A 25041-nucleotide genomic window follows, 5' to 3' on the forward strand; every position below is an offset into this window, starting at 1 on the left:
TAATCTCCGTCTGGCTGATGTAGAGCCCGCAGCCGCGACTAGGGAGCTGGGGGAACCGCAGCTGCGGCGTCGGGTCCCGGGCGTGGCCCGCTCGGCCTCCCGCTCCTCCGCCAGCGCCTGGCAGCCCCGCCGCGCCAGCATCCTGCCCTCGCAGGGAGCCCGGCCCCGGGGCCTGCGCCCCGGCCAACGGGTGGAGCTGGCGCGGCTGGACGCGGGCTGCTCGTGGCGGCGGGGCCCCTGGCAGGGCGGACGCCGGTCTCCGGCCGGGCTGAGCGCTGCGCTGCTCGCTTCGGGGAGGCGATGCCGGGCGCGGAGCTGGACGCTCGGATCCGCTGCAGTGTCACCATCGAGCGCCTGAGCCCGGGCGGCCCGGCCGCGAGGCGCCGGCTGATCCGCGACGCCGCCCTCGCCCTGGGCCGGGACGAGCTCCGGCAGCTGGTGCTGCAAGTGAGCGACGGCAGCGTGGCGCAGAGCTTCGCGCTGCGCGGGGAGGTGCGGCTCTTCACGCGCTTCGTGCGCGACGGGAAAAGCGGCCTGCAGCTGGGCGCCGCGCAAGTGCAGCTGCTGATCGCCAACTGCGCCCCCGACCGCCTCAGGCGCTTCCTCCGGCTGCTGCGCATCAAGCGCCAGGCGGCGGGGAAGGGGCCGAAGGCCGTCACGGAGCGGGCGCGGCTGCTGTCCAGCCTTCCGCGCACCTTCGACACCATCAGCCCAGTCCAGGCCCGGGACGTGCAGCAGGCCTGCGCTCAGCGGGCCCGCGCGAGCTGCGAGGCAACGCCTGTGAAAGGGCAGGCCCCGAGGGACCGAGGGAACAACGGGCTGCGCAGCAAGCCGCGGAAAAGAGCCAGGACAGAATCGGCTGAAGCAAGCGCTGTAAGAGCTCTCGAAGTAGGCATGGGGTGGGGGTGGAAGCCCGCTTTGGGATATGGCTTAAGTAGGAGACTTGCGGGAGGGGGAGTTGCTGAGTGCGCTCATGGTTTGGGGAGGGGGGATCTTTTGTGGATCCATGGTACCCCACCTCTTGAATTGTGTGCAGCAGATGTGGTCGCCCCATCTCAAAAACGGTATATTGGAATTGAGAAAGGTTCAGAAAAGGGCAACAAAAATTATTAGGGGTATGGAACGGCTTCCTTATGAAGAGAGATGAATAAGACTAGGGCTTTTTAGCTTGGAAGAAAGATGGCTAAGGGGAGATCTGACTGAGGTCTATAAAATCATGACTGGTGTAGAATAAGCAGATAAGGAAGTAGGGGTCACCAGATGAAATTAATAGGCAGCAGGTTTAAAACAAATGAAAGTAAGTATTTCTTCATACAGTCAACCTGTGGAACTCCTTGCCAGAGGATGTTGTGAAGGCCAAGACCATAACAGGGTTCAAAAAAGAACTAGATAAATTCATGGAGGATAGGTCTGTCAATGGCTATTAGTCAGGATGGGCACGAATGGTGCCCCCAGCCTCTGTTTGCCAGAAGCTGGGAATGAGCGACAGGGGATGGATCACTTGATCATTACCTGTTCTGTTCATTCCCTCTGGGGCACCTGGCAACTGACAGGATACTGGGCTAGATGGACCTTTGGCCTGACCCAGTAGGGCCATACTTATGCTCTTATGACTGCAAGACTGGGACACTACATTAAGCAGCAAAGAGTCTTGTGGCACCTTCAGGACTCTTTGCTGCTCTTACAGATCCAGACTAACGTGGCTACTCTTCTGATACATTAAGCAGGTAGTTAACAATAGACTAAATATTTTGTAGGTGGTTCCATCTGTTTCTGAATAAAATCTGTCCTTTATGGTGGCAAAGAAAGCCTGGAGTGCTGGGCACTCCACAATCTGCAGGCCGCCTGCATCAGTCGTTTGGAGGCCTCCTCATTATCTAGACTAGAAAAATAGGATGTGTCTGTCAACTACATTGACAAATGTGTTAATTAACATGCTTTTAAGCACAAGGTACTACCTAGAGTAGAAAGACAGTGGTGTTCAAAAAATGTTTGCTGGGTGTGTTCAGTGGAAAGGTTCACCCAAAGTCGTGGTTAAAAATGAATTCCTAAATATTTTCCTAATCTAGTCAGGGTCTGAGAGAAGTCAGTTGTTCCATTTCATGTAAATAACACATGGACTCTGAACACTAACAATGACCAAATGTTGCAAAAGATTAATATCTTTTTTTATTGGACCAACTTTCAGCTGGTGAAAGAGACAAGCTTTTGAGCTACACAGAGCTCTTCTGGTCTCTCTCAGCAACAGAAGTTGGTCCAATAAAAGGTATTACCTTACCCACCTTGTCTCTCTAATATGCTGGAACCAACATCGCAAACAAATTGCAATGCAGTTATTTCACTGGAGCTCATTTTAGCAGTTGACATTAGCGTGACACCTATTTTCCATTCTAATCCCCATGGGGAAAAGGTATACAGGAGAAATTTTCCTCCAAAAGTTTTAAGATCCATAAGTATGTGCTGCTGTTAACAATTTTGGTTAGTGCACAAGTGTGACTTCTTTCTTTTAGGCGGCTGACGTGAAATGCTCAAAGAAGCTATCTTTGCTAATGCACTCACGGATGAGACTCTCGCAGGAACAGTCCATTGTGCTGAGTGCAGTGCTGACTGGGAAGAACGTCTTCTTTACAGGCAGTGCTGGTGAGAAACTTTATAGCTGAAGTGAAGCAAGGTTACCCCACATGTCCTAACTGCACTCAAATTAGGGCTGAAAAGCTTTAGTCTGTGGTATTGTGAGCGCCAGGAAAACTTTGGGCCTATCCCGCATGGAACACTTTTAGCAAAAGTTTCACACCTGTGCTCCCACTGGCTTATGAAGAGGCTGTGTGCAAAAGGGCTTGTCCCATCAGTTTGAATTGTGGAAGAATTAAATAAAAGTTAAGAAAATGTTTAATCTCTTTTGTTGTTTGGACTCTCTGAGGGCCAAAACTATGAAACCAAAGCAGAGAGACCCAGTTTTAACCTGTTACCCCTAAAATTCACTCAGAGCTGACAGATTATTACAACTGTCACCTTTTGAAACCGTAGACTGCAACTCATTTGTGTGTTTTCCTGCTTTAACCTTTCAATAATTCTCTCATTTCTTTTCTTAATTACTAAATCTTTAAGGCTTAGATAGTTTACTATAGGATTGGATACAAGCATTGTCTTTGGTGTGAGATCTAAGGTATGAATTGACCTGGCATAAGTGACTGGCCCTTTACGACTGGGGGTAACCTGAATATCCTAAGTCTATCTTCTCTGTGTGGTAAGAGACACTGGGATGTCCATGGGGACTGTTTGTGACTCCATGGTAAGACTAAAACAACAAGGTGTCCTTGTGGCACCTTAGAGTAACAAATTTATTTGGGCATAAGCTTTCATGGGCTATAACCCACTTCATCAGATGCATGGAGTGAAAAATACAGTAGGCAGGCATAAATATACAGCACATGAAAAGATGGAAGTTGTTTTACCAAGTGGGGAGTCAGTGCAAACAAGGCCAATTCAATCAGGGTGGATGTGGCCCATTCCCAACAGTTGACAAGAAGGGATGAGTATCAGAGGGGAGAAGTACTACAAAAAGTAATACAAAAACCTGAGTCTTCATTAATCCGTGCTGATGTGCCCCTGCCTACAGCAGTAGGGAGGCCTAGGGGGGAGGGCGTAGCTAAGCACCTCTTTAACATGATGAGGTTCATGGCCCTGTATCTTTAAATATGCCCTTTCTCATGCCTGCCACCCCTCCCCCCTTTTTAAGCCATATTGTCTTGTAAGGGAGCAGAGGTTTTTGGGTTGTTGTCTTATGGCTTGTCAAAGTAGGGCATCACAATCTTACTTACACCAGTGTTGCCAATTCTTGTGATTTTTATCACAAGTCTTATGTTTTTTTTGTTTTAAAATATCCAGCCCCTGGAGTCATGTGAAAATCTAATTTAATTTTAAGTGAAGTTTCTGGTTCTCATAGTTGCTGAGCAAATCATCAAATGAGAATCCTAAAGATTCTTAAACCAGAAGGCAATTAAGAGAACTCACTTGTTTTTTTTCTTTTTAAATCCAGTAGGTTTTGTTTTGTTTGGTTTTTTTGTCATGATTTTGGGGGCTTGATTAATAATTTTTTAACACTTGGAATTGGCACTGTTGCAACCTGCACTGTTGCAACCTACACATTCTGCAACGCTTAGTGCAGATGCACAATGTGTCAAGCCTTTTGTTTAAGTGTAGCTGTATCTAGCGATGTTTAAGAGTTCCCTTTTGGTATAAGGGATAAACTCTAATCAAAGATGCACATTAAAAAGTTGAATGAGGGAAAGAACAATTCAACTTTAGCAAAAAGTGAAATCTTTTAAATCATCCATGTTGGGGAGAGGTTTAGCCAATATAAATGATGACACTAACTAAGATGCTCTTATAGCTACCATGGTTTCTCCTCCATGACTGGGTTCCAGTGTGGGGAGTTTATGGAACCCTAAATGGGAGGGGGTCAAATAACCCCTAAACTGCATCTTCTCTAAATGGTCAAACAGAGCTAATCCTTTCCTGACATGGTTGGCTTTTACAACTACCTGAGCTCTATGTGGTCAGGCTGTTCTTGTCTTTTGTTCCTAGCGTTTTCTGACCTATGAGGTTTTGAATGAGCAGAGTGGAGGGTGGTATTAGGAGGAATTTGGGACTGGAATTCAAACCACATGTATTTTTGGGGATATATCTCTAATGGTGTCAGGGGAAAGCTTCTTTCTGAAATAAATTTTATACTCTTCTAAAAGGGACTGGGAAGTCATATCTGCTGAAAAAGATTGTGGGCTCACTCCCCCCAAAGAGCACCTATGCTACAGCCAGTACAGGAGTAGCAGCTTGTCATATTGGTGGCATCACGCTCCATGCTTTTGCAGGTAAGGAGGATAACTTTCTGCTTGAGAACCTTCCCTGGCTTGCTGTGCTCTGGGGAAGATGAGTGGAAGGGACCTGGGAACTCTTGGCATTTTGGTAAAGATGATACTAACTCTGGATTCTCTCCTTTCATTAGGTATTGGTTCTGGGAAAGCTCCACTAGATCAGTGTATTGAGTTGGCTCAAAGAACTGGAGTGCGTCAACATTGGTTGAGCTGCCAACACTTAATTATTGATGAGATTTCAATGGTGGAGGGCAAGTTTTTTGATAAGCTGGAGGCAGTAGCCAGGTGAGGGTCATGCAGCAAAGAGTCTTTATAACTGATCAAGTTCCCTGGATCACTTTGCTAGGAATGCCTTCCCCCTACCTCCTGTGGCTGTATTGGGAGGTAAGGTTTGCTAATGGCTAGAGTAGTTGGGAGTCTCTGGATTATGGAATCCTAGAAAGGGACCTCAAGAGGTAATCTAGTCCAACCCCTTGCCTTGACATAAGACCACATAGGCAGAGACCATCCCTGACAGGTGTTTGTACAACCTGTCCTTAAAATGAAGGAGATTCCACAACATTCCTTGACAGCCTAATTCAGTACTTAACTATCATTATAGTTAGATTTTTCCAATCTCTAATCTAATGCTCTCTGCTGCAGATTAAACTGATTACTACTTGTCCTACCTTCAATAGACATGGAGAACAATTGAATGCAATCCTCTTTATGACAGCTCTTTATCACATTTGAAGTCTGTAATCAGGTCCACCCTCAGTTTTTATTTCTCAAAACTAAATTTGCCCAGATTTTTTAAACTTTCCTCATAGGTGAGGTTTTCTAAACCTTTTATTATTTTTGTTCCTCTCCTCTGGGCTCTCTCCAATTTGTCTCCATCTTTCTTAACATGCGACAACCAAAACTGGACTGAGGCCTCCGACTGAGGCCTTAACAGCGCCAAGTAGAGCGGGACAATTACCTTTCATGTCTTGCGTACAACACACCTCTTAATACACCCCAGAATTAAATTAGCCTTTTTCACAACTGCATCACATTGACTCCTATTCAATTTGTGATCCACTATAACCTCCACATCCTTCTTGGCAGTACAACCATCTAGCCAATTGTTTTACATTTTGTAGATGTGCATTTGTGGTTTTTTTGGTTTTTTCTTAGTATAGTATTTTGCACTTCTTTATTGTCTTATTTGTTGATTTCAGACCAATTCTCCAATTTATTAATGTCCTTTTGAATTCTAATCCTGTCCTCCAAAGCATTAGCAACTCCTTTCAGCTTGATGTCATTCATAAATTGTATATTCTATGTAAGCAGGGGTGAAAATGGGCCAGTACAGTGTACTGGTAAGAAGCCGGTACTGTCCCATGCACAGCTGACGTTAGTGTTGCCGCAGCAGTGCTATAATGTTGCTGCCCCTTTTTGCCCCCTCCTGTTTGGTGCGGGGGAGGGAAGGGGTAGCTGCCCCAAGGCCAGCAATTTAAAAGGGCCCAGGGCTCCTGGCTGCAGCAGCTGGACCCCAGGCCCTTTTAAATTGCTGCCAGAGCCCCAGGCAGCGCAGATGGGCTAGCTGCGGGAGGCTGACCCTCCAGCCCTGCCCCTTCTGCCCAAGGCCCTGCCCCAGGTCCTGCAGCCTGCTCCCTGTACTGGTAAGTGTTTAATATTACTTTCACCCCTGTATGTAAGAATACTCTCCACTCCAGCACTTAAGTCCTTAATGAAAATATTGAATAGTATTGGGCCCTGGACAGATAGATCCACTCAGTTTGACACTGAACCATTGATAACTACTCTTCCAGTAAGGACTTTTCAATCAGTTTTGCACCCACCTTTATAGTAATGTTATCTAGACCACATTTCCCCAGTTAGCTTGTGGGAATGCCATGTGGGGATGTGCCAAAAGCCTTTCTAAAATCAAGATGTCATGTCTGCTACTTCCCTACATATGCTAGGCCAGTACACCTGTCAAAGAAGGAAATTAGGCTGGTTTGGTATGGCTTGTTCTTGACCAATCCTCTGTATCGATGAGGACTCCCAGCAAATTTCATGAGACCACTCCTATTTTTTGTGCCAAGGTAATTAATGAAAATATTAAATTCACTCCCCTTACAGAGCTGTCAGGAAACGGGATGACCCATTTGGAGGAATACAGCTGATCATCTGTGGGGACTTCTTACAACTGCCACCAGTCAGCAAAGGCAATGAGGAAACCAAGTTCTGCTTCCAGGTGTGAAGCCATCCCTACCCACTACTTCAGACTTTGTTCATGGCTGTCTCATAATGAATGAACAACTTATTCACAGGCGAAGAGCTGGAGGAAATGCATCCACGTGAACATGGAGCTGACAGAAGTCTGGAGACAGACTGAAAAGAGCTTCATCTCACTCCTGCGTACAGTCCGCCTGGGCAGGTGAGGAGGAACCTCTTTCCTCCTTCCCACAGATGCCGAGTGTAGGGGTTGTCACTTGGCTACCTCCCCAACATCCTCTAAAGGTGGTATAGCTGGGTAGAGGCTGTTAAGGCACCTGAACACATCTTTGCCTCACCCACTCCCAAGCACCACTGCTTCTCAACTCCTTCTCCAACTAATGGAAGCAGTAACACTAGTTGCTCCTTGCCCAGTTAAGCAGGCTGCCTGCATTGTGATCGCTCATAGTCTCTGCTCCATGGTGTCCAGTTCACCTGCTGTGCTGACTGCTGATGGATCTCATGGTCTTGAGACACATGAACAATATGACAATGCTGGTATAAAATTAACAAATTAAACCTGATGTTCAATTCCTTGGAACCTAACCCTACACCTGGAAGTGTCCTTCCCTGTCTCTGTATAAGGTTGTGTGGGTGATTGAGCTGCTCTAGCAGGTGGGCATTAGGGAATGAGGAGGAGATGGTGTGGAGGGGGCAAGAATGTGCTTGTCACATGTATCCACCTTGTGAATAAATCATCTGAGGGGTAAAAAGTTTTGGTGATATCTCATGAAATCCCCATATGTTTGCTTTCAGTGACACTGAAAGCATTCAATGTTATCAATCTCTTATTGTTACATTTAGTGCAGCTCCTTTGATAGGACCAGTAGAGTAGATCTAGCAGTCAGCACAAGTCTGGAACAACACAATGAATTCAATGTAATGGCCTGTCTACATTTGTGCTCCCACTATGGCTAGTCCCAGAGATGCTCCATTAGAGCAGTAGTGGGAGACCTTAAGAACCTTAATGAGATAAGGCTATGGGGTGTGGGGAGAGCAGGGCTTGTATGCACAAGTTGAAATAACTCACCCTTCCAATAGGGGTAGTGACTTCGTGGTGGTTGCCCAGGGTGTACAATAGATATCACTATTCTTGGCATTTCTCACCTGAGATCTCCTGTTGGAGACTTTAAATCTTTATTCCTTGTTATATTATTACGGTACTTATTTGCCACCCCAATCTCCACCAGGTGCACAGATGAGGTTACCAAGCAGCTGATGCAAACAGCTACCAACAGGGTCGAGAGAGATGGGATCCTTGCAACTCGTCTCTGCACCCACAGGGATGATGTGGAACTAACAAATGAGAGACGATTGCAACAGTTACCAGGTAAACACATGGGGCGAGAAAGCTGTTAATTTCAGCAGGAGGAGAGGACACTGTAGATAATGAGGAATGAAGAACTGGCATTGTGGAGCTCAAGCTGCTCTACCAGCGGGCATTGTGGATATGAGGCATTATTGTAGGGTCAGACCTGCCTAGGGTTTTAAAATACATACATTATATATGTAATCTATATAATGTAAAATTGGCATAAACTATGCCTAACAAATGTCCCATTACACATGCACTCACTCCAACCAGCTGTAGACCAGACCTGCCCCTTAATTTGTTTATTTCCCCCATTTCTAGTCTCCCCTCCCATCCAATACCTCATGCAGGCCTGGCCCTTCTCAGGAGGTCTGCTGCTTCACTGCAAGTTAAGTGTTTCATGCCCAGAGAGTCTTCCCCAGCTGTCTCTGGGTGGTCTTGCTGGAAAAACTAGAGGGGGGTGGGGAGGTCTTGCATTCATCCATTGGCAAAGGCATGAAAGGGAGGAGACTGCCATTGTTCTAACAACTGACCTGAAGCCAGAGACTTATCAGGGAGGTAGGTGCTGGAATGGGGGTCTACCAGCTGGAGACTCCTGGGACACATAGGTCCATTATAAAAACTGTTTCATCTTGGAGCACAAACTGCGGACTCCAAAGCCTCTCTGTGCTAAACTTCCTTTCATGATAGCTTTGATTGTGAGGGGGAAATGGAGCAAGAAGGTGGCAATTGAAGTCTGACTGCTCAGTGCCTGGCCTCTCGGGGCATATCTGTGCTGCAATGTAAACTCCTGCTTGACCCCAGGCTCAAGCCCTCCCACCCCCACTTGACTCTACACTGTAATTGCATTAACCCAGGACTCAGACCCAGCATCCCAGGATGCTGCTGGGCTGGAGGGTCCAAGCTCCAGTTAAGCCACACCTGACTTGGGTCCCAGGAATTGGCCAGAAGTATCCCATGGAACTATGGGATAACTTCCTTAGTCTCTATCCCAGTAATCTGCAATCCACACTACTAAAAACAGACCTTTTTGTGGGACGGAAAACAGGGCCAAAACATCCACGAGTGCCTCATGGATGGTCTGTTAGTTTCCTGACACAGGAGTGAAAGTGCAAGCAAGAGAAGTTCATCAAAAGGCACCTTCTCCATGTTGCTCCAGTAGCAGACCAAAAATGACTGCTCAGCAGTCTGGGTTGGTGGACTGTTCAACCTTCCTGTAACATGCAGGGCAGGCAGTAAAGTTTTCCCACAGTACACCATGGTCCTGGGGCTAGAGTGGCCACACTATTTTGTGGGTAGGAGAAGAGAGCACACTAGGGACTCTGGGATGTGGTTACTTTGACTCAGGTCTGCACTCTGCAGTGTGCATTCCAGCGCCCTAGATTCAAGCATGGGTTAGAAAAGCCTTAACAAAGGGTTAAACTACAATGTAGATGCTCCAGCCCAGGGTTCCCTAACATGGGTCAACTGACTTGAGTCCCACTAATCCTGGGCTTACATTCCAGTGTAGACATACCTTCAGATTCACAAACTCTGGAAGGCATAAATTGGAGCAGGAGGTAGGGGAGGGCCAGCAGGGGCTTTCTCCTGTTGGAAGCTACTGGAAGAGATCCTTTCTGGGGTGTACAAGAGTTGTGTGTGGAGAGCTGGATTTCTGGGCCTGAGTTCAGAATAGGAAGTAAGAACCCTTCTGGCTCAGTCTGGAGAAACCTGCTGTGTGGAGTGAGTGCCAAGCCTTCCCCATGTTTAGGGACTTTGTGTGATAACTCTGATGGTAAGTCCATGTTTGTATTGCTTCTTCCTCACCAGGAGAAATGCACTCCTATGAGGCTGTGGATAGTGATCCCATGCTAGTGAAAGCAATTGATGCTCAGTGTCCAGTAAGTCGCTGTATTCAGTTGAAACCAGGAGCCCAGGTGAGCATGTGCATATTCTATGGGGAGTAACGGCCAACGGAAGGATTAGAGTCAGTATTTGGGGAAAGATTTTAAAGATAACAGCACAGGGATGTGGAGTGGGTGTGAAATGGAAGCACCCCTCAGACCCCAGTCTGTTCTAAAGAAACAGGCTATTACATTAATTTATAAGATGTCCTTCCCCACTTGATGAAAGTGATGAAAGCCACTTGGTTTAAATTCAAAGTCTCAATCTCTGCTTGGAGACTGATTGACCAAGGTGACTGCTTGCTCTGTATCCAATGGAGAAGAGACATTGGATGCACAGCACAGAATCACACTAAGTACAGATGGGGTGGGGACTGGAGGAAAAGGCACTTTAAAGCCACTTTTGTGCTGCCTGGATTCTAGGCTGCTCAGCTGTTAGCATAAATTAGAGCTAGGCTTCTTATGGACTATGGCACAGCTCAGAATCCCTGCAGTACCATGTGTTAAGGCTCTGGCCTCCCATCACCAGTACACCCTGTACACCAGGGCTTGGGGGTGAGGGGCACAATAGGGCTGCTTACAATGGCCCTACACTGTCTGCATTGGAGAATTGTTCCCTGGCCACTTTCAGTTTCTTTAAAGTCCCTGTAAACTGCTGGAGTGTGGGGAGGAATCTTCCCAGAGATCCAAGTGTCACTATTATGTGACTTTGGTTGTAGACAGAAACAATTCACAATCTTCCCAAAGCAATTTCACAGAGTAAAGGGGTGATGGGATCTGTGCCCTGTGAGGCTCAACAGCTGAGAGCCCTGGGGAGGAAGGAGCTCTGGGATGGCTTCACTGTGAGGTGATTCCACCTACTGTTGCTAGGTCCCACAGTAACATTAACAGTATCAGCCAATTATTCTGACTCCTCTGAGTTAGGAGCAGAACTGGGGCAAGGCAGGTGAATGAATAGGGCTGTAAGGCAGGGGCACCAAACAAATCTAGGCATTTTTCCCCTCCACTATAGGTAATTCTTACTAAGAACCTGGATGTGTCCCGGGGTCTGGTGAATGGGGCAAGAGGGGTTGTGGTTGAATTTGAAGCTGACGGGAAGGGTGAGTATATAATGTTAAGGTTGCCAGTTTTGGTTGGCTGTATTCCAGGAGACTTCATCACATGACATAATCTGTAATTAAAGATTAATCTTTAATTTCTGGAGACGCCAGGACAATTCTGGAGGGTTGGCAGCCCTATATGATGTGCTTATGACTGCCAGTAGCAGCTGTTAGTTTTACTGCAATTCCTTGGTGGGGGGGAGTAATCATTTCTGCAACATCAAGTTCTCCCTGCCTGTGAGAACCAAGAATCAGGCCAAGCCCCCAGATATAGCTGCTTAAGGGTTTTCTGTGTGTGCTTTTCATCATTCTCTGGCTCTGCATGCTTGCTTGCTCTTATCTGGTTTCTGACCATGTCCACTCATGCTCTCTCCTTGCAGCAGTACATCTTTCCAATAGCAAGAACAAATGTAGCTTTTTGGCAATGCAGTGTTCCAACCCTCCACCGCACTATTTCATGTTTTCTCTGCTCTGTTTCTGGCCTGGTAAATAGTTCTGTTCATTCTCCTGCTTAAGGGTGCCTTCTCTGAATGCTTTACAGTGTCATCTCACTCCAGCAAGAACCACTGTGCTAGAGGAGCAGCAGAACTGAGTTGTGCTTTTATAAATAGAGCCCCAAGGTCCATGGAAGAATTGGTCTGAAATGGGAAGGGATAGGGAAGGGAAAAGGGTAAACTTAGGCTCCTGCTTCCTGGGAACACTGGTACCAGAGGGACACTCCTTATTCTGACCTGCTCTTCTCTCCCAGGACTGCCCCAAGTGAGGTTTCTTTGTGGGGTCACAGAGTTAATCAGGCTGGAGCGCTGGGTCTTCAAAGGTCCATCTGGAATTTATCTGAGTCGTCAACAGTTGCCTCTAAAATTGGCATGGGCCATATCCATCCACAAGAGCCAGGTTAGTACTTTTATAGAGACTGCCACAAAAAGTATTCTCCTTTACCTTCATGTTCTTAGCATGCTTATGCCACTGGGAGTAGTGGGAGAGGGGAGCACTAGGGCACCTGTGTGGGTTGGGGGAAGTGGAGGTTTTGGGGGCAGGGTTGCCTAAAGATGCTTGCACTGCTGATGACAGGGAAGAAGGAAACTGCCTTATCTTCCTCCCTTTGCTTTGGTTAAGGTATGTTGGCTCAAAGGGTACTACCATTCATGGTTCTGGAGCAACAGGCCTGAAAACATTACCCAGTCTCTTGGAGTTAAATCCTCTTCCTTTTTTACTCTGTAGGCACGTATTTAGGCACAGCAGAGTCAATGTTCAACAGTTTGTTACTTTAACTGGAGTTACCAAATGGTTCAGTTTAAGCAGAGCACTGGATTGGTTTAAGTTAAAAAATTAAAACCTGTTTATTAACAAAAGAAAAGATTAAGTGAATTCAAATATGAGAAAGTTAGAAATACATCTAAAAGGCTAAAACTTAATCTAGCAAATTTTGGTTTAAGGCTCTGTTTGCTCACCAACAGTCTTCCAGCAAGGTAGTGATTGACCTTTCCTTGGTCATTATCTCTCCCAGAGATCCAAAGGTGCTGGTGCCTTTGTCTTATGTGAAAGATACCTTGGAGTTTTCTGTCCCTTTCTTTTATAGTCCAATGAACCTCTGAAGTGGATTCTTCTCATGTTATCCTTCCAAGTATAGTTTATTCAAGCAGTAGGTGGTGACATGGAGTCCAGTGGTGAAGGAGATAAAATCCAAATTGTTCTGTTCCCTGTCATCTCTTCCCCCTGCTGTCTTGAGGACGCTGTTTACTACATATATGTAAATTGTGGTAAACACATTCTTTGAATGATGGTCCATACTGTATTCCACTGGGATTATGCCCAGAGATGGAGCTTTTGAAAGTAGTATTGGATGGCAGTCCATGTATGCACCTGCACCACCTTGTGGTTTCAGATGAGGTGATTAAAGGGTGCAGCAGGCCACAAGCATCTCCAGTCCTTTCTTGCTGATCCAAGTCAGAGCTTCTCCTATCCTCTTGTCCTTCATAGAATCATAGAATATCAGGGTTGGAAGGGACCCCTGAAGGTCATCTAGTCCAACCCCCTGCTCGAAGCAGGACCAATTCCCAGTTAAATCATCCCAGCCAGGGCTTTGTCAAGCCTGACCTTAACCTCTAAGGAAGGAGATTCTACCACCTCCCTAGGTAACGCATTCCAGTGTTTCACCACCCTCCTAGTGAAAAAGTTTTTCCTAATATCCAATCTAAACCTCCCCCACTGCAATTTGAGACCATTACTCCTCGTTCTGTCATCTGCTACCATTGAGAACAGTCTAGAGCCATCCTCTTTGGAACCCCCTTTCAGGTAGTTGAAAGCAGCTATCAAATCCCCCCTCATTCTTCTCTTCTGCAGGCTAAACAATCCCAGCTCCCTCAGCCTCTCCTCATAACTCATGTGTTCCAGTCCCCTAATCATTTTTGTTGCCCTTCGCTGGACTCTCTCCAATTTATCCACATCCTTCTTGTAGTGTGGGGCCCAAAACTGGACACAGTACTCCAGATGAGGCCTCACCAATGTCGAATAGAGGGGAACGATCACATCCCTCGATCTGCTCGCTATGCCCCTACTTATACATCCCAAAATGCCATTGGCCTTCTTGGCAACAAGGGCACACTGCTGACTCCTATCCAGCTTCTCGTCCACTGTCACCCCTAGGTCCTTTTCTGCAGAACTGCTGCCTAGCCATTCGGTCCCTAGTCTGTAGCGGTGCATTGGATTCTTCCGTCCTAAGTGCAGGACCCTGCACTTATCCTTATTGAACCTCATCAGATTTCTTTTGGCCCAATCCTCCAATTTGTCTAGGTCCTTCTGTATCCTATCCCTCCCCTCCAGCATATCTACCACTCCTCCCAGTTTAGTATCATCCGCAAATTTGCTGAGTGCAATCCACACCATCCTCCAGATCATTTATGAAGATATTGAACAAAACCAGCCCCAGGACCGACCCTTGGGGCACTCCACTTGATACCGGCTGCCAACTAGACATGGAGCCATTGATCACTACCCGTTGAGCCCGACAATCTAGCCAGCTTTCTACCCACCTTATAGTGCATTCATCCAGCCCATACTTCCTTAACTTGCTGACAAGAATACTGTGGGAGACCGTGTCAAAAGCTTTGCTAAAGTCAAGAAACAATACATCCACTGCTTTCCCTTCATCCACAGAACCAGTAATCTCATCATAGAAGGCGGTTAGATTAGTCAGGCATGACCTTCCCTTGGTGAATCCATGCTGGCTGTTCCTGATCACTTTCCTCTCATGCAAGTGCATCAGGATTGATTCTTTGAGGACCTGCTCCATGATTTTTCCAGGGACTGAGGTGAGGCTGACTGGCCTGTAGTTCCCAGGATCCTCCTTCTTCCCTTTTTTAAAGATTGGCACTACATTAGCCTTTTTCCAGTCATCCGGGACTTCCCCGGTTCGCCACGAGTTTTCAAAGATAATGGCCAATGGCTCTGCAATCACAGCTGCCAATTCCTTCAGCACTCTCGGATGCAACTCGTCCGGCCCCATGGACTTGTGCACATCCAGCTTTTCTAACTAGTCCCTAACCACCTCTATCTCCACAGAGGGCTGGCCATCTCTTCCCCATTTTGTGATGCCCAGCGCAGCAGTCTGGGAGCTGACCTTGTTAGTGAAGACAGAGGCAAAAAAAGCATTGAGTACATTAGCTTTTTCCACATCCTCTGTCACTAGGTTGCCTCCCTCATTCAGTAAGGGGCCCACACTTTCCTTGGCTTTCTTCTTGTTGCCAACATACCTGAAGAAACCCTTCTTGTTACTCTTGACATCTCTTGCTAGCTGCAGCTCCAGGTGCGATTTGGCCCTCCTGATATCATTCCTACATGCCCGAGCAATATTTTTATACTCTTCCCTGGTCATATGTCCAACCTTCCACTTCTTATAAGCTTCTTTTTTATGTTTAAGATCCGCTAGGATTTCACCATTAAGCCAAGCTGGTCGCCTGCCATATTTACTATTCTTTCGACTTGTCGGGATGGTTTGTCCCTGTAACCTCAACAGGGATTCCTTGAAATACAGCCAGCTCTCCTGGACTCCTTTCCCCTTCAAGTTAGTCCCCCAGGGGATCCTGGCCATCCGTTCCCTGAGGGAGTCGAAGTCTGCTTTCCTGAAGTCCAGGGTCCGTATTCTGCTGCTTACCTTTCTTCCCTGCGTCAGGATCCTGAACTCAACCAACTCATGGTCACTGCCTCCCAGATTCCCATCCACTTTTGCTTCCCCCACTAATTCTACCCAGTTTGTGAGCAGCAGGTCACGAAAAGCACCCCCCCTAGTTGGCTCCTCTAGCACTTGCGCCAGGAAATTGTCCCCTACGCTTTCCAAAAACTTCCTGGATTGTCTATGCACCGCTGTATTGCTCTTCCCAGCAGATATCAGGAAAATTAGTCACCCATGAGAATCAGGGCATGCGATCTAGTAGCTTCCGTGAGCTGCCAGAAGAAAGCCTCATCTACCTCATCCCCCTGGTCTGGTGGTCTATAGCAGACTCCCACCACTACATCACTCTTGTTGCACACACTTCTAAACTTAATCCAGAGACACTCAGGTTTTTCTATAGTTTCATACCGGAGCTCTGAGCAGTCATACTGCTCCCTTACATACAGTGCTACTCCCCCACCTTTTCTGCCCTGCCTGTCCTTCTTGAACCGTTTATAACCATCCATGACAGTACTCCAGTCATGTGAGTTATCCCACCAAGTCTCTGTTATTCCAATCACGTCATAGTTCCTTGACATCACCAGGACCTCCAGTTCTCCCTGCTTGTTTCCAAGGCTTTGTGCATTTGTATATAAGCACTTGAGATAACCTGTTGATCGCCCCTCATTCCCAGTATGAGGCAGGAGCCCTCCCCTCACAGATATTTCTGCCTGTGCTTCCTCCCGGTATCCCGCTTTCCCACTTACCTCAGGGCTTTGGTCTCCTTCCCCCCGGTGAACCTAGTTTAAAGCCCTCCTCACTAGGTTAGCCAGCCTGCTCACAAAGATGCTCTTCCCTCTCTTCGTAAGATGGAGCCCGTCTCTGCCCAGCACTCCTCCTTCATGGAACACCATCCCATGGTCAAAGAATCCAAAGCCTTCTCTCTGACACCACCTGCGTAGCCATTCGTTGACTTCCACGATTCGACAGTCCCTACCCAGGCCTTTTCCTTCCACGGAGAGGATGGACAAGAACACCACTTGCACCTCCAACTCCTTTATCCTTCTTCCCAGAGCCACGTAGTCCGCAGTGATCCGCTCAAGGTCATTCTTGGCAGTATCATTGGTGCCCACGTGGAGAAGCAGGAAGGGGTAGCGATCCAAGGGCTTGATGAGTCTTGGCAGTCTCTCCGTCACATCGTGAATCTTAGCCCCCAGCAAGCAGCAGACTTCTCGGTTTTCCCAGTCAGGACGGCAGATAGATGACTCAGTCCCCCGGAGGAGAGAGTCCCCGACCACCACCACCCACCTTCTCCTCTTGGGAGTGGTGGTCGTGGAACCCCCAACCTCAGGACATCGCATCTCATGCCTTCCAACCAGCGGAGTCTCCTTCTGCTTTCTCGCCCCAGACATATCATCTGGTCCACTCTCCGCAACGGTACCTGTGGAGAGAACATGAAAGCGGTTAGTTACCTGTGTCTCTGTTACTGGAACCCGGACATTCCGCTTACCTCTTCTGGAGGTCACATGTTGCCAAGCTTCTTCACTGGCCTCTTGGCTCCTCTGTGCAACCTGCTCTATATCTTTAGAGCTTTGTTCCCCTAGAAGCCTATCCTTAGTTTTGTCCAGAAAATCCTCAGTTTCTCGTATGCAACGCAGGGTCGTTATCTGTTGCTCCAGACCTTCAATCTTCTCTTCCAATATGGAGACCAGCTTGCACTTTGTACAGACAAAGTCGTTTCTGTCCTGTGGAAGAAAGACAAACATAGCACATCCAGTGCAGGTCACAACAGCTGAACCCCCCCCTTCCATATCACCTTCCTACTATGAGCTTCCTCAGAGCAGTTTGCAAGACGTAAGCCTCACTGGGCTCACTCCAGGCGAACTCCCAGGCAAACTCCTGCTGTGAGCTGCTCTGCTGTCCCCTGCTGCTCTGCTGGTTCGCCGCCGCTCAGCTGGTTCGCGAAGCTCTGGCTATTTTTAAATAGCCTTGTGATGCACTTTGCAAAACCTTTAGGAAAAAGCTGTAGGTTTTTTTTGTTTTACATTTTCTAATTTAAATTTGTTCCCTTTTTTTCTTGGGAAGCTGCTTCAGTTGCCCTCCCCCCAAATGTTCCCCCCCCTTTCCCAACACACACACAGTACCCAGATCTGTGTATTGGATTATGCTGAAGATGCCAGGGTTCAAAATCAGTGCTTCCTGTCCCCACTTGTTTTCAATCTGTGACGAGCACCAGTACAGTGCTTTTTGTACTGCCTGGGGGAATGCCACATTGCATCCAGGTGCAGTATCTGCCTCACTTTCTCTGCCCATACTTGAGATAACTGGGCTCTCTGCCTCAAAAGCACCTCCATAGAGGCTGCCACGGGACCTGTGTTAGATCCTGGCCAGGGAAACATCCCCACTCCTACATCAGCCTCAGCAGGCAAAGAGTGCTCAACCCTAATGCAGAGCCTCCTTTCAGAGCAATGGATACCATTGACCCATGGGAGATTTGGAAGCACACTGCATCCCCATGAACTCTTTGCATTAGAAGGGCTGTGATTGCCACAAACCACAATCCAGTCATCTGTTCACTGGGTCTCTTACCTTGCTATGTTCCTGCCACCTCCTGTTCCAGCAGCACCACCATTTGTAGAGGTCTCTGATTCAGATGATATGGATATCCAACACAATCAACCATTCCCATTCCAGGAGCATGACTATTGCAAGGTTCTGACAGCACTGTGGCAGTTCCTTAACATATAATATTCTAGGATAGCTATATATATAATAAATTAAAGCTATATTATATATATATTTATAACATATAATATTCTATGATTCTATTCTAGGATAGCTTTAAATGTTTGTAAGTTCCTACCCTGCCAAGAGAGCCTGCCTGGGGTGCCAGAGTATACCTGGATCCTGGGGATTTAAGCAGTGTGCTACAAGCCCATGCCAGTTAGTGACCGGCACAATAGCTGCTGGAAGTTCCTGGGGAAAGGTCGTGTTCAGGAACAGTGTTGGATTTGTAAAAACTTTAAACCCAGAACCAGGAAGAAGAGAGATAATAGATTCAAATCCCTTCTCATGGGGGCAGCACTTTGCCCCTCGTCGGAGCATCAACCCCATCCGGCACCAAGTACCTCCTTGGTTATGAGTGTTCTGGCCTCCTTTAGAGGGGCTCAGCATGGCCCAAGATCCCTAGCACCAACTACCACCTGGTACCAACATACTTCTCCAGCTAAGAAGTCAGCACTATCCACACAGCACTGCTCTCCATCGCCGGTGCCACAGAAGATGGAAAAAGTCAGACATGGGGTGCTCCCCACTGAAGAAGATGCCTGAGAGAGTGAGAGTGGCCCAGCACAGGTCTCAAACAGACATTGAACTGTTGACACCATTGGCTTCGGTACCAGGAGGAAGTCCATTGTGTCTGGTGCCCATGGATTCCCCATCTAGAGTGAGCAATAGAAGGGATACAGCCCTGGCTGCACCACTGACACCCTGGGGCATATGAGGCAGCGAGGAGCCTCCTGGCCCTTCCAGCACTGCCATGTTCCCCAAATCATGGCCAATAAGGGACAGGTCCGGCATCGCAGGACTCCATTCCACAAAGGCAGGTACCGGCCTAGGGCAGGCTAGCAATGATGGCGAGACACCATCCACCATAACGTTCATGTTTGCGGGGCTCGTCCCCCACGGTGTCACTCGTCACAGCAGCACTCACACATCAGCACTCACCATCCTGGCACCCCGCACCATCACAGCACCACTACCCAGCACCACCGTGGTCTCCCAGGAGTGGGTCATTGGGCACCGAATCACAGGTAGACTTGTACACCTCACAAAGAAGCTGACATCAGGCAGGCCCTAGGTGCCTGGTAGCCATGACTAAAGGGCTCGTCCCATCAGCCTGGCCTCTTAGCCAGTGGCAGATGTCACTCCAGTGGCCAGTCTGGACCCCTTGGGTAGCTCAACTGTTCCAGGGCTCCCACTCAGGGCAATCTTGCTCAGCGCCATCAGAGGCAAGAGCGCCTCCACCTCCCCCCCCACCCCCTTGGAGAGGGGCTCCATTCCAGGGGCAGAAGTCAGCGATGCCCAGGATACCCCAGCGGGACACTGGCCAGCAATGGCAGACATACAAACCTGGTGCCAGTCCAAGCCTCCTTGTCCTTTTTCCCTGATGAGGGGGTGGTGGGTATGGCTATAGCATCTATACAAAACAACTACAAGGCTCCCCAGGAGCTCTTGTCAGGTGGCACAGAACCTGGGCATTAAAGTGGAGATCACGGAGTCAGCCCCAGCCTTGGTGGACATATTGGCACCCTCAGGACTGGCAAGGGTTGGCCTTATCATTGAACAAGGCTATCTTGCATCCCATGAGGGCTCTGTGGCAAACCCCCCACATCCCTCTAGCCCATTGCAAAGCAGGTGTAGAGAAAGTATTTTTTGCCCCCGAAGGGGTATGAGTATTTGTACACCCAACCCCCACCAAGATCCCTGGTTGCAGCCGCTGCTAATGAGCAGGAAAGATAAGGGCAGCAAGGACCCTCCACCTAAGGCAAAGGAAGACAGGAAACTGGACCTGTTGGGGAGGAAAGTATACTCAATGGGAGGGCCTCCAGTTGAGAATCTGCAACCACCAGGCACTGCTAAGCCACGATGCCTGTTGTTCCTGGTCCACTAGGCTAAAATTCAAGGAACTCTTGCCATCACTCAAAGAAGAAAACAAGGTTACTTACCTGTAACTGGAGGCGCTTTGAGATGCATGGTCCCTATCTGTATTACACTGCCTGCCCTACATCCCCTCTGCTGTGGATCCCATAGGTCTGCATTGGAGAAGGAACTGGAGATGCTGGCAGCCTGCCACACCCTTTAGTGCCTTGGACAAAACCACAAGGCAGTGCAGGGTGCATGTGCAGACCACCAAACAGTACTACTTTCAAAAGCTCCAGCTCCAGGCGCATGTGTAAAACCCACAGTGGAATACAGATAGGGACCACACAGAGTTGACGGTGAGTAACCTCATTTTCCTTTTATTTAGGATAGACTTGTTTAACAACTTTTGCCTAGGCACCGTTGTCTTGTTTTGAACATGTGAAACATCATATCAGGACAATTCATAACTTCAGACAATATTGCTGCATGCATTTCACCATATTATTGATTAGCAAATTATTAGTTTTCAAATGATACCTCACAAAGCCTATTTTGTTCAAAGATTATTACAATAGTCAGTGTGTAGGGTCACAGCATTCTTGTGCCAGCATTAACCCTTAACTTCTCCCGCTCTCTACTGTTTATCCCTCTGATGTACTTAGAGACCAATGATCTCTCCCCTCAGCCTTCATTTTGTTAGGCTAAACATGCCAAGTCTCTTCTCAAAAGTAGGTTCTCTATTCCTCTAATCATCCTAGTAGCCCTTCTCTGCACCTGTTCCAGTTTTGAATTAATCTTTCTTAACCATGGGAGATCAGAATTCTCAGAAGTGTCTAAAAGGAAGTTAGAGGGACTAAGAACAATCCTACTCCATTTCATCTAAATGTCCCCAGGAAGTCCTTTTTCAATCCCATTGATCTACTTCCTGCCAAGTTCATAGAGAAGTTCCCTTTGCATTGAGAAGGGGTAGATGTTAATAGGAGCAGTGTTTTCCTGACATTCATACCTTCATCACTATATTGTGGATGGGACAATTGGGTCCCATATGAAGATGTGTGGGATGGCTTTTGTGTTGCAAGCTCACTGGCTTTTACCTGTGTCTTCCATGCACTAGGGTATGTCATTAGACTGTGTGGAGATCTCCCTGTCTCGAGTCTTTGAAAGTGGTCAGGCTTATGTAGCCCTTTCCCGAGCCCGTAGCCTTGAGGGCCTCCGGGTTCTGGATTTTGATCCCAACGTTGTGAGAGCCAATCCATACGTGCTACAGTTCTACAATCACTTGCAGAAAGAACAACTTCTATCTCAGGTAAATTCAGCAATTGATTTCCATTAGCCTGTTGCAAGCCGAGACGGGCACCGAAACTCGGAATCCCCCCCCAAAAAGCAAAGGAGCAGCAGGTAGTGATGAGAGGGACAGGATTGGGGAAAGTCAGGGAAGAGTAGACGGGGAAGCATGTGATAGAAGAAGGATGTTTAGTCTAAGAGTCCTATTCAGATTACAGCCCACTAACTGATCCGCTGCACAGAATGGAAGTGAGTTCCCTAGGCCCAATCCTTCCCCTTCCATAGAAAGGCTAAATGAGAAATGATTCACTGGAAATCTCTTGGTTTTTTCCCCTAGGCTTCTCTACACAGATACATTGAAGCAGAAGAAAAGGAGAATTGGAAATCTAGCTGAGGATCCACTGGGCTACATCTGCAAGGCACAAGCACAGGCTGATCTGGTTTCAGCAGCGCAGCTGTTGGGTACATCTTATACCACTGGTGAAATTTTGCTTTGTGTTTCTGCTTCATTGGCTCAAAGGCCACACCTGCCCACTGTGACAACACTAGCTGTTCAGGCACTTAACTTTTTGGGGAAAATTCTTCCTCTGTTTACGTCCTGCTGGTTTAGGGTGGAGGATAGCATCAGACCCCATCCTCTCTTCCTGACCTATACATACTTGTGTAATGTTTGACTTCTCCTCCAGCTTGCCAAGGACAAATGAGATGTAGCTCTTCCCCTTCCTCTGCTGAACTGGAGCCTGCTAGCTGTGGCTTTCATCACACAGAAAGGATACTGAAGAGCAATTGGAATGCTGGTGCTGAAAGTATACTATTTCCAGCTGGTGAAGTGCTAACAATCAGGATGTCACTCTGCAGGTGCACCCTGCCTTTAGAACCATTTTATGCTATCCATGTGTCACCTGTTGATATAGAGGGTTCACTAGTTTTACTGCTGGGTGAAGTTATGTGAAGTCATAACTGTCCTCTTAATTTTGGTGGTACTTTATGGCAATAAAAGGATGTATCCACTGCAATCTGTCATACCAAGTTCTAGAAGTAGAGGGGATTATGGGATGTCATCAATTCACAGGCTCTGGGTCTCTGATCTGATATGGTGGCTTAAAATGCTTCAAACAGTTTCCTAGGAGTATTTCTTTAGTTTACTGGACCCAAAGGATCCACCATTTTCTGTAAAGGCAGGCCTGGGGCCTCAGGAACTCCAAGGCTGAGCCTATGGGCTCCAGAAATCCTTATTTCTATCCTGGGCTCTCTGCAGCATGTCAAGCTGAAGTCCAACTCAGAGACAGACTTCACCATAGGGAGCAATGCACTCCAGTAAGTATTTGCAGTGATACTAGACAGCCTTTTCAAGGCAAGGTAACATTTTAGTCACCTGGAATGCACCACCTTTATCATGTTAAGTTGGAGAGAATGACTTAAGGCCTGTTCTTAAAGTGCTTGGTCATGTCCATTCTATGTCAGGTGTGTGTGCTTGCTACATGCACCAGTGCCAGAATATTTCCCCTAGTGGTAACCATAGGGCCAGCTCTGGTGCCCTCTTGAGTGGCACACATATGCGCCAGTATAAGTTCCTTCTTACTGCCAGTGTTGATGCTGGAACATCCTCGTGCTCTAGCAAACTGTTCCAATGTGGTGTTCGGTAGCTTTTTATTTATAAAAATTTTGTTATAGAAGGTGTAGTTTTAGTAGCTCTTAGTATAGGTTGTTAGTCCCTTTTTGTGGGTTAGGGGAGGGGGTAGGGTTAGGTTGGGGTCAGGGTTGTTAGGGGAGGGGTTAGGGGGCACAGGTGAGGGTTAGGGTGGTTCAGAGTTGAGGGATAGGGTTCAGGGGCAGGTTAGGGTGTTAAAGGGCTCAGGTTAGGGGTTTAGTGTTGGGAGTAGGCTTAGGTGAGGGTTGGGGAGGTTTAGGGTTTAAGGTCAGGGGGTGGGGGGAGGGTTAAGGGGTTTGGGGTTAGGGTTAAACCCCTCCAGTTTATATCTGGGAAGTTAGTCTACTACGATCACACAATTCCCATTAGTATTTACTTCATTGAAAACATTAGAGGTCTCTCTCCATATCCAGATCAGCTCCCAGCAGTCTATAGCGCATCCCAAGCACTATCCCAGGGGAGGCTCTAGTAGCTTTCTTCCCCAATGTGATTTTTGCCCGGACAGACTCTTATCCATTCCATCCCTGATTTCTTTACAGTCTACCTCATCGTTGATGTATACGATGCTATTCTACCACCTTTGCCTTTATTTCTGTCTTCCCTAAACAGCACAGACCCTTCACTACCTATAGTCCAGTCATGACGACTACTCCACCCTGTTTCTGTTCCCCCTAGAATAGCTGGTTTCCCTTCCTGCACCAGTAGCTCTAGTTCCTCCATTTTGTTACCTCGGCTCCTCCATATTCGTGTACAAACATCTTAATTTTTGCTGTTTGGCTTCGCTCACCTTCTTTACCCGATTAGGCACAGATATTCTACCGCCAGTATCCCCTATAAGACTGGTATGTACACTACCCTTCCTCATTATGTCCATTCCGCTACCCACAGCTGTATCCTTTTTTACTTTGTTTTCTTCCCTCTCAATGTTAAAATCCAGCTTGGAGATTACCTGGACATCTCCCCCAGATTCCTAGTTTAAAGCTCTCTTGATCAGTTGTGCCATCCTAGGAGTCTATTTCCCTCCTTACTCAGGTGAAGTCTATCCTACAAGAACAGTCCTCTGTCCCTGAATACTTCCCCGTGGCCATACATCCCAAAGCCCTCCTTATAGCACCAGTGCCTGAGCCATCTGTTGAGCATCATAATCTTGTCACATCTTTGTTGCCCTTCTCTAGGAACAGGCACAATCCCACTGAAAATCACCTGAGCCTTGATTTCCTTAAGCATCTTCCCCAGCCTGGCATAGTCTCCCTTGACACTCTAGCAAGAATCAATATCTATGTACTGCTTCTGTCACTTGTGTTCTCATATGGAACTCTACTTTTCCCTGTTGCAAGTTCCCTCCCACTGTAGCTATCCTGAAGGACCTAGGTTCCCCTGTGGTGATGCACTCATTTAGGGTTAGGGTTTGTTATGGTTTTAGGGGTCAAGGGGTGAGGGTTAAAGGGTTTAGGGTCAGGGTTAGGGGTGAGGGTTGGGGTTAGGGTTTAGGGGTTGGGGTCAGAGTCTAGGGTTAGGGGGTTGGGGCTAGGGTTAGAGGGTTAGGGTTTAGGGTTAGAGTTTAGGGGTAGGGTCGGTTTAGGGTTAGGGGTTTAAGGGTTAGGGTTAAGGGTTTTAGGGGTTGGGGTTAGGGGGGAGGGGGAGGGTGAGGGCTTGTTAGGGTTAGGGGGTTAGGTTTAGGATTTAGGGGTTATGGTGCAGGGGTTAGGGGGTAGGGTTAGGGGTTAAGGGTTAGGGTGTTAGGGGGTAGGGCTTGGGGTTAGGGTTAGAGGTTAGGGGGTTAGGGGTTGGGGTTACGGGTTAGGTTTAGGGGTTAGGGTTTCGTTTTAGGGTTAGGGTTGTTGGGGTTAGGGTTAGGGGAAGGGTTCAGGGTTTAGGGTCGTTAGGGTTAGGGGTTAGGGG

At 47.6% G+C, this 25041-nt stretch overlaps 1 protein-coding gene across 3 annotated transcripts; it reads left to right on the forward strand.

The window, feature by feature from the left end:
- The first annotated feature begins 1 nt into the window (after position 1).
- Positions 2-23185, forward strand: PIF1 (PIF1 5'-to-3' DNA helicase). Of its 3 annotated transcripts, none has more exons than XM_073358052.1 (12): positions 5-888; positions 2511-2640; positions 4746-4871; positions 5006-5159; positions 6981-7095; positions 7172-7278; positions 8306-8445; positions 10237-10343; positions 11323-11410; positions 12159-12304; positions 21319-21510; positions 21826-23185. In XM_073358052.1, the coding sequence occupies exons 1-12, from the start codon at positions 301-303 to the stop codon at positions 21880-21882; spliced, it is 1950 nt and encodes a 649-aa protein (XP_073214153.1). In that variant the 5' UTR covers positions 5-300; the 3' UTR covers positions 21883-23185. The 3 variants fall into 3 exon arrangements, with proteins under 3 accessions (XP_073214155.1, XP_073214153.1, XP_073214154.1); XM_073358053.1 differs by having other exon boundaries at positions 6-873; XM_073358054.1 differs by lacking the exon at positions 21319-21510 and having other exon boundaries at positions 2-888.
- The last annotated feature ends 1856 nt before the right edge of the window (positions 23186-25041 follow it).

Source organism: Lepidochelys kempii, chromosome 8 (genome assembly GCF_965140285.1).
Source record: "Lepidochelys kempii isolate rLepKem1 chromosome 8, rLepKem1.hap1, whole genome shotgun sequence".
Classification (NCBI taxonomy): Eukaryota; Metazoa; Chordata; order Testudines; family Cheloniidae; genus Lepidochelys; species Lepidochelys kempii.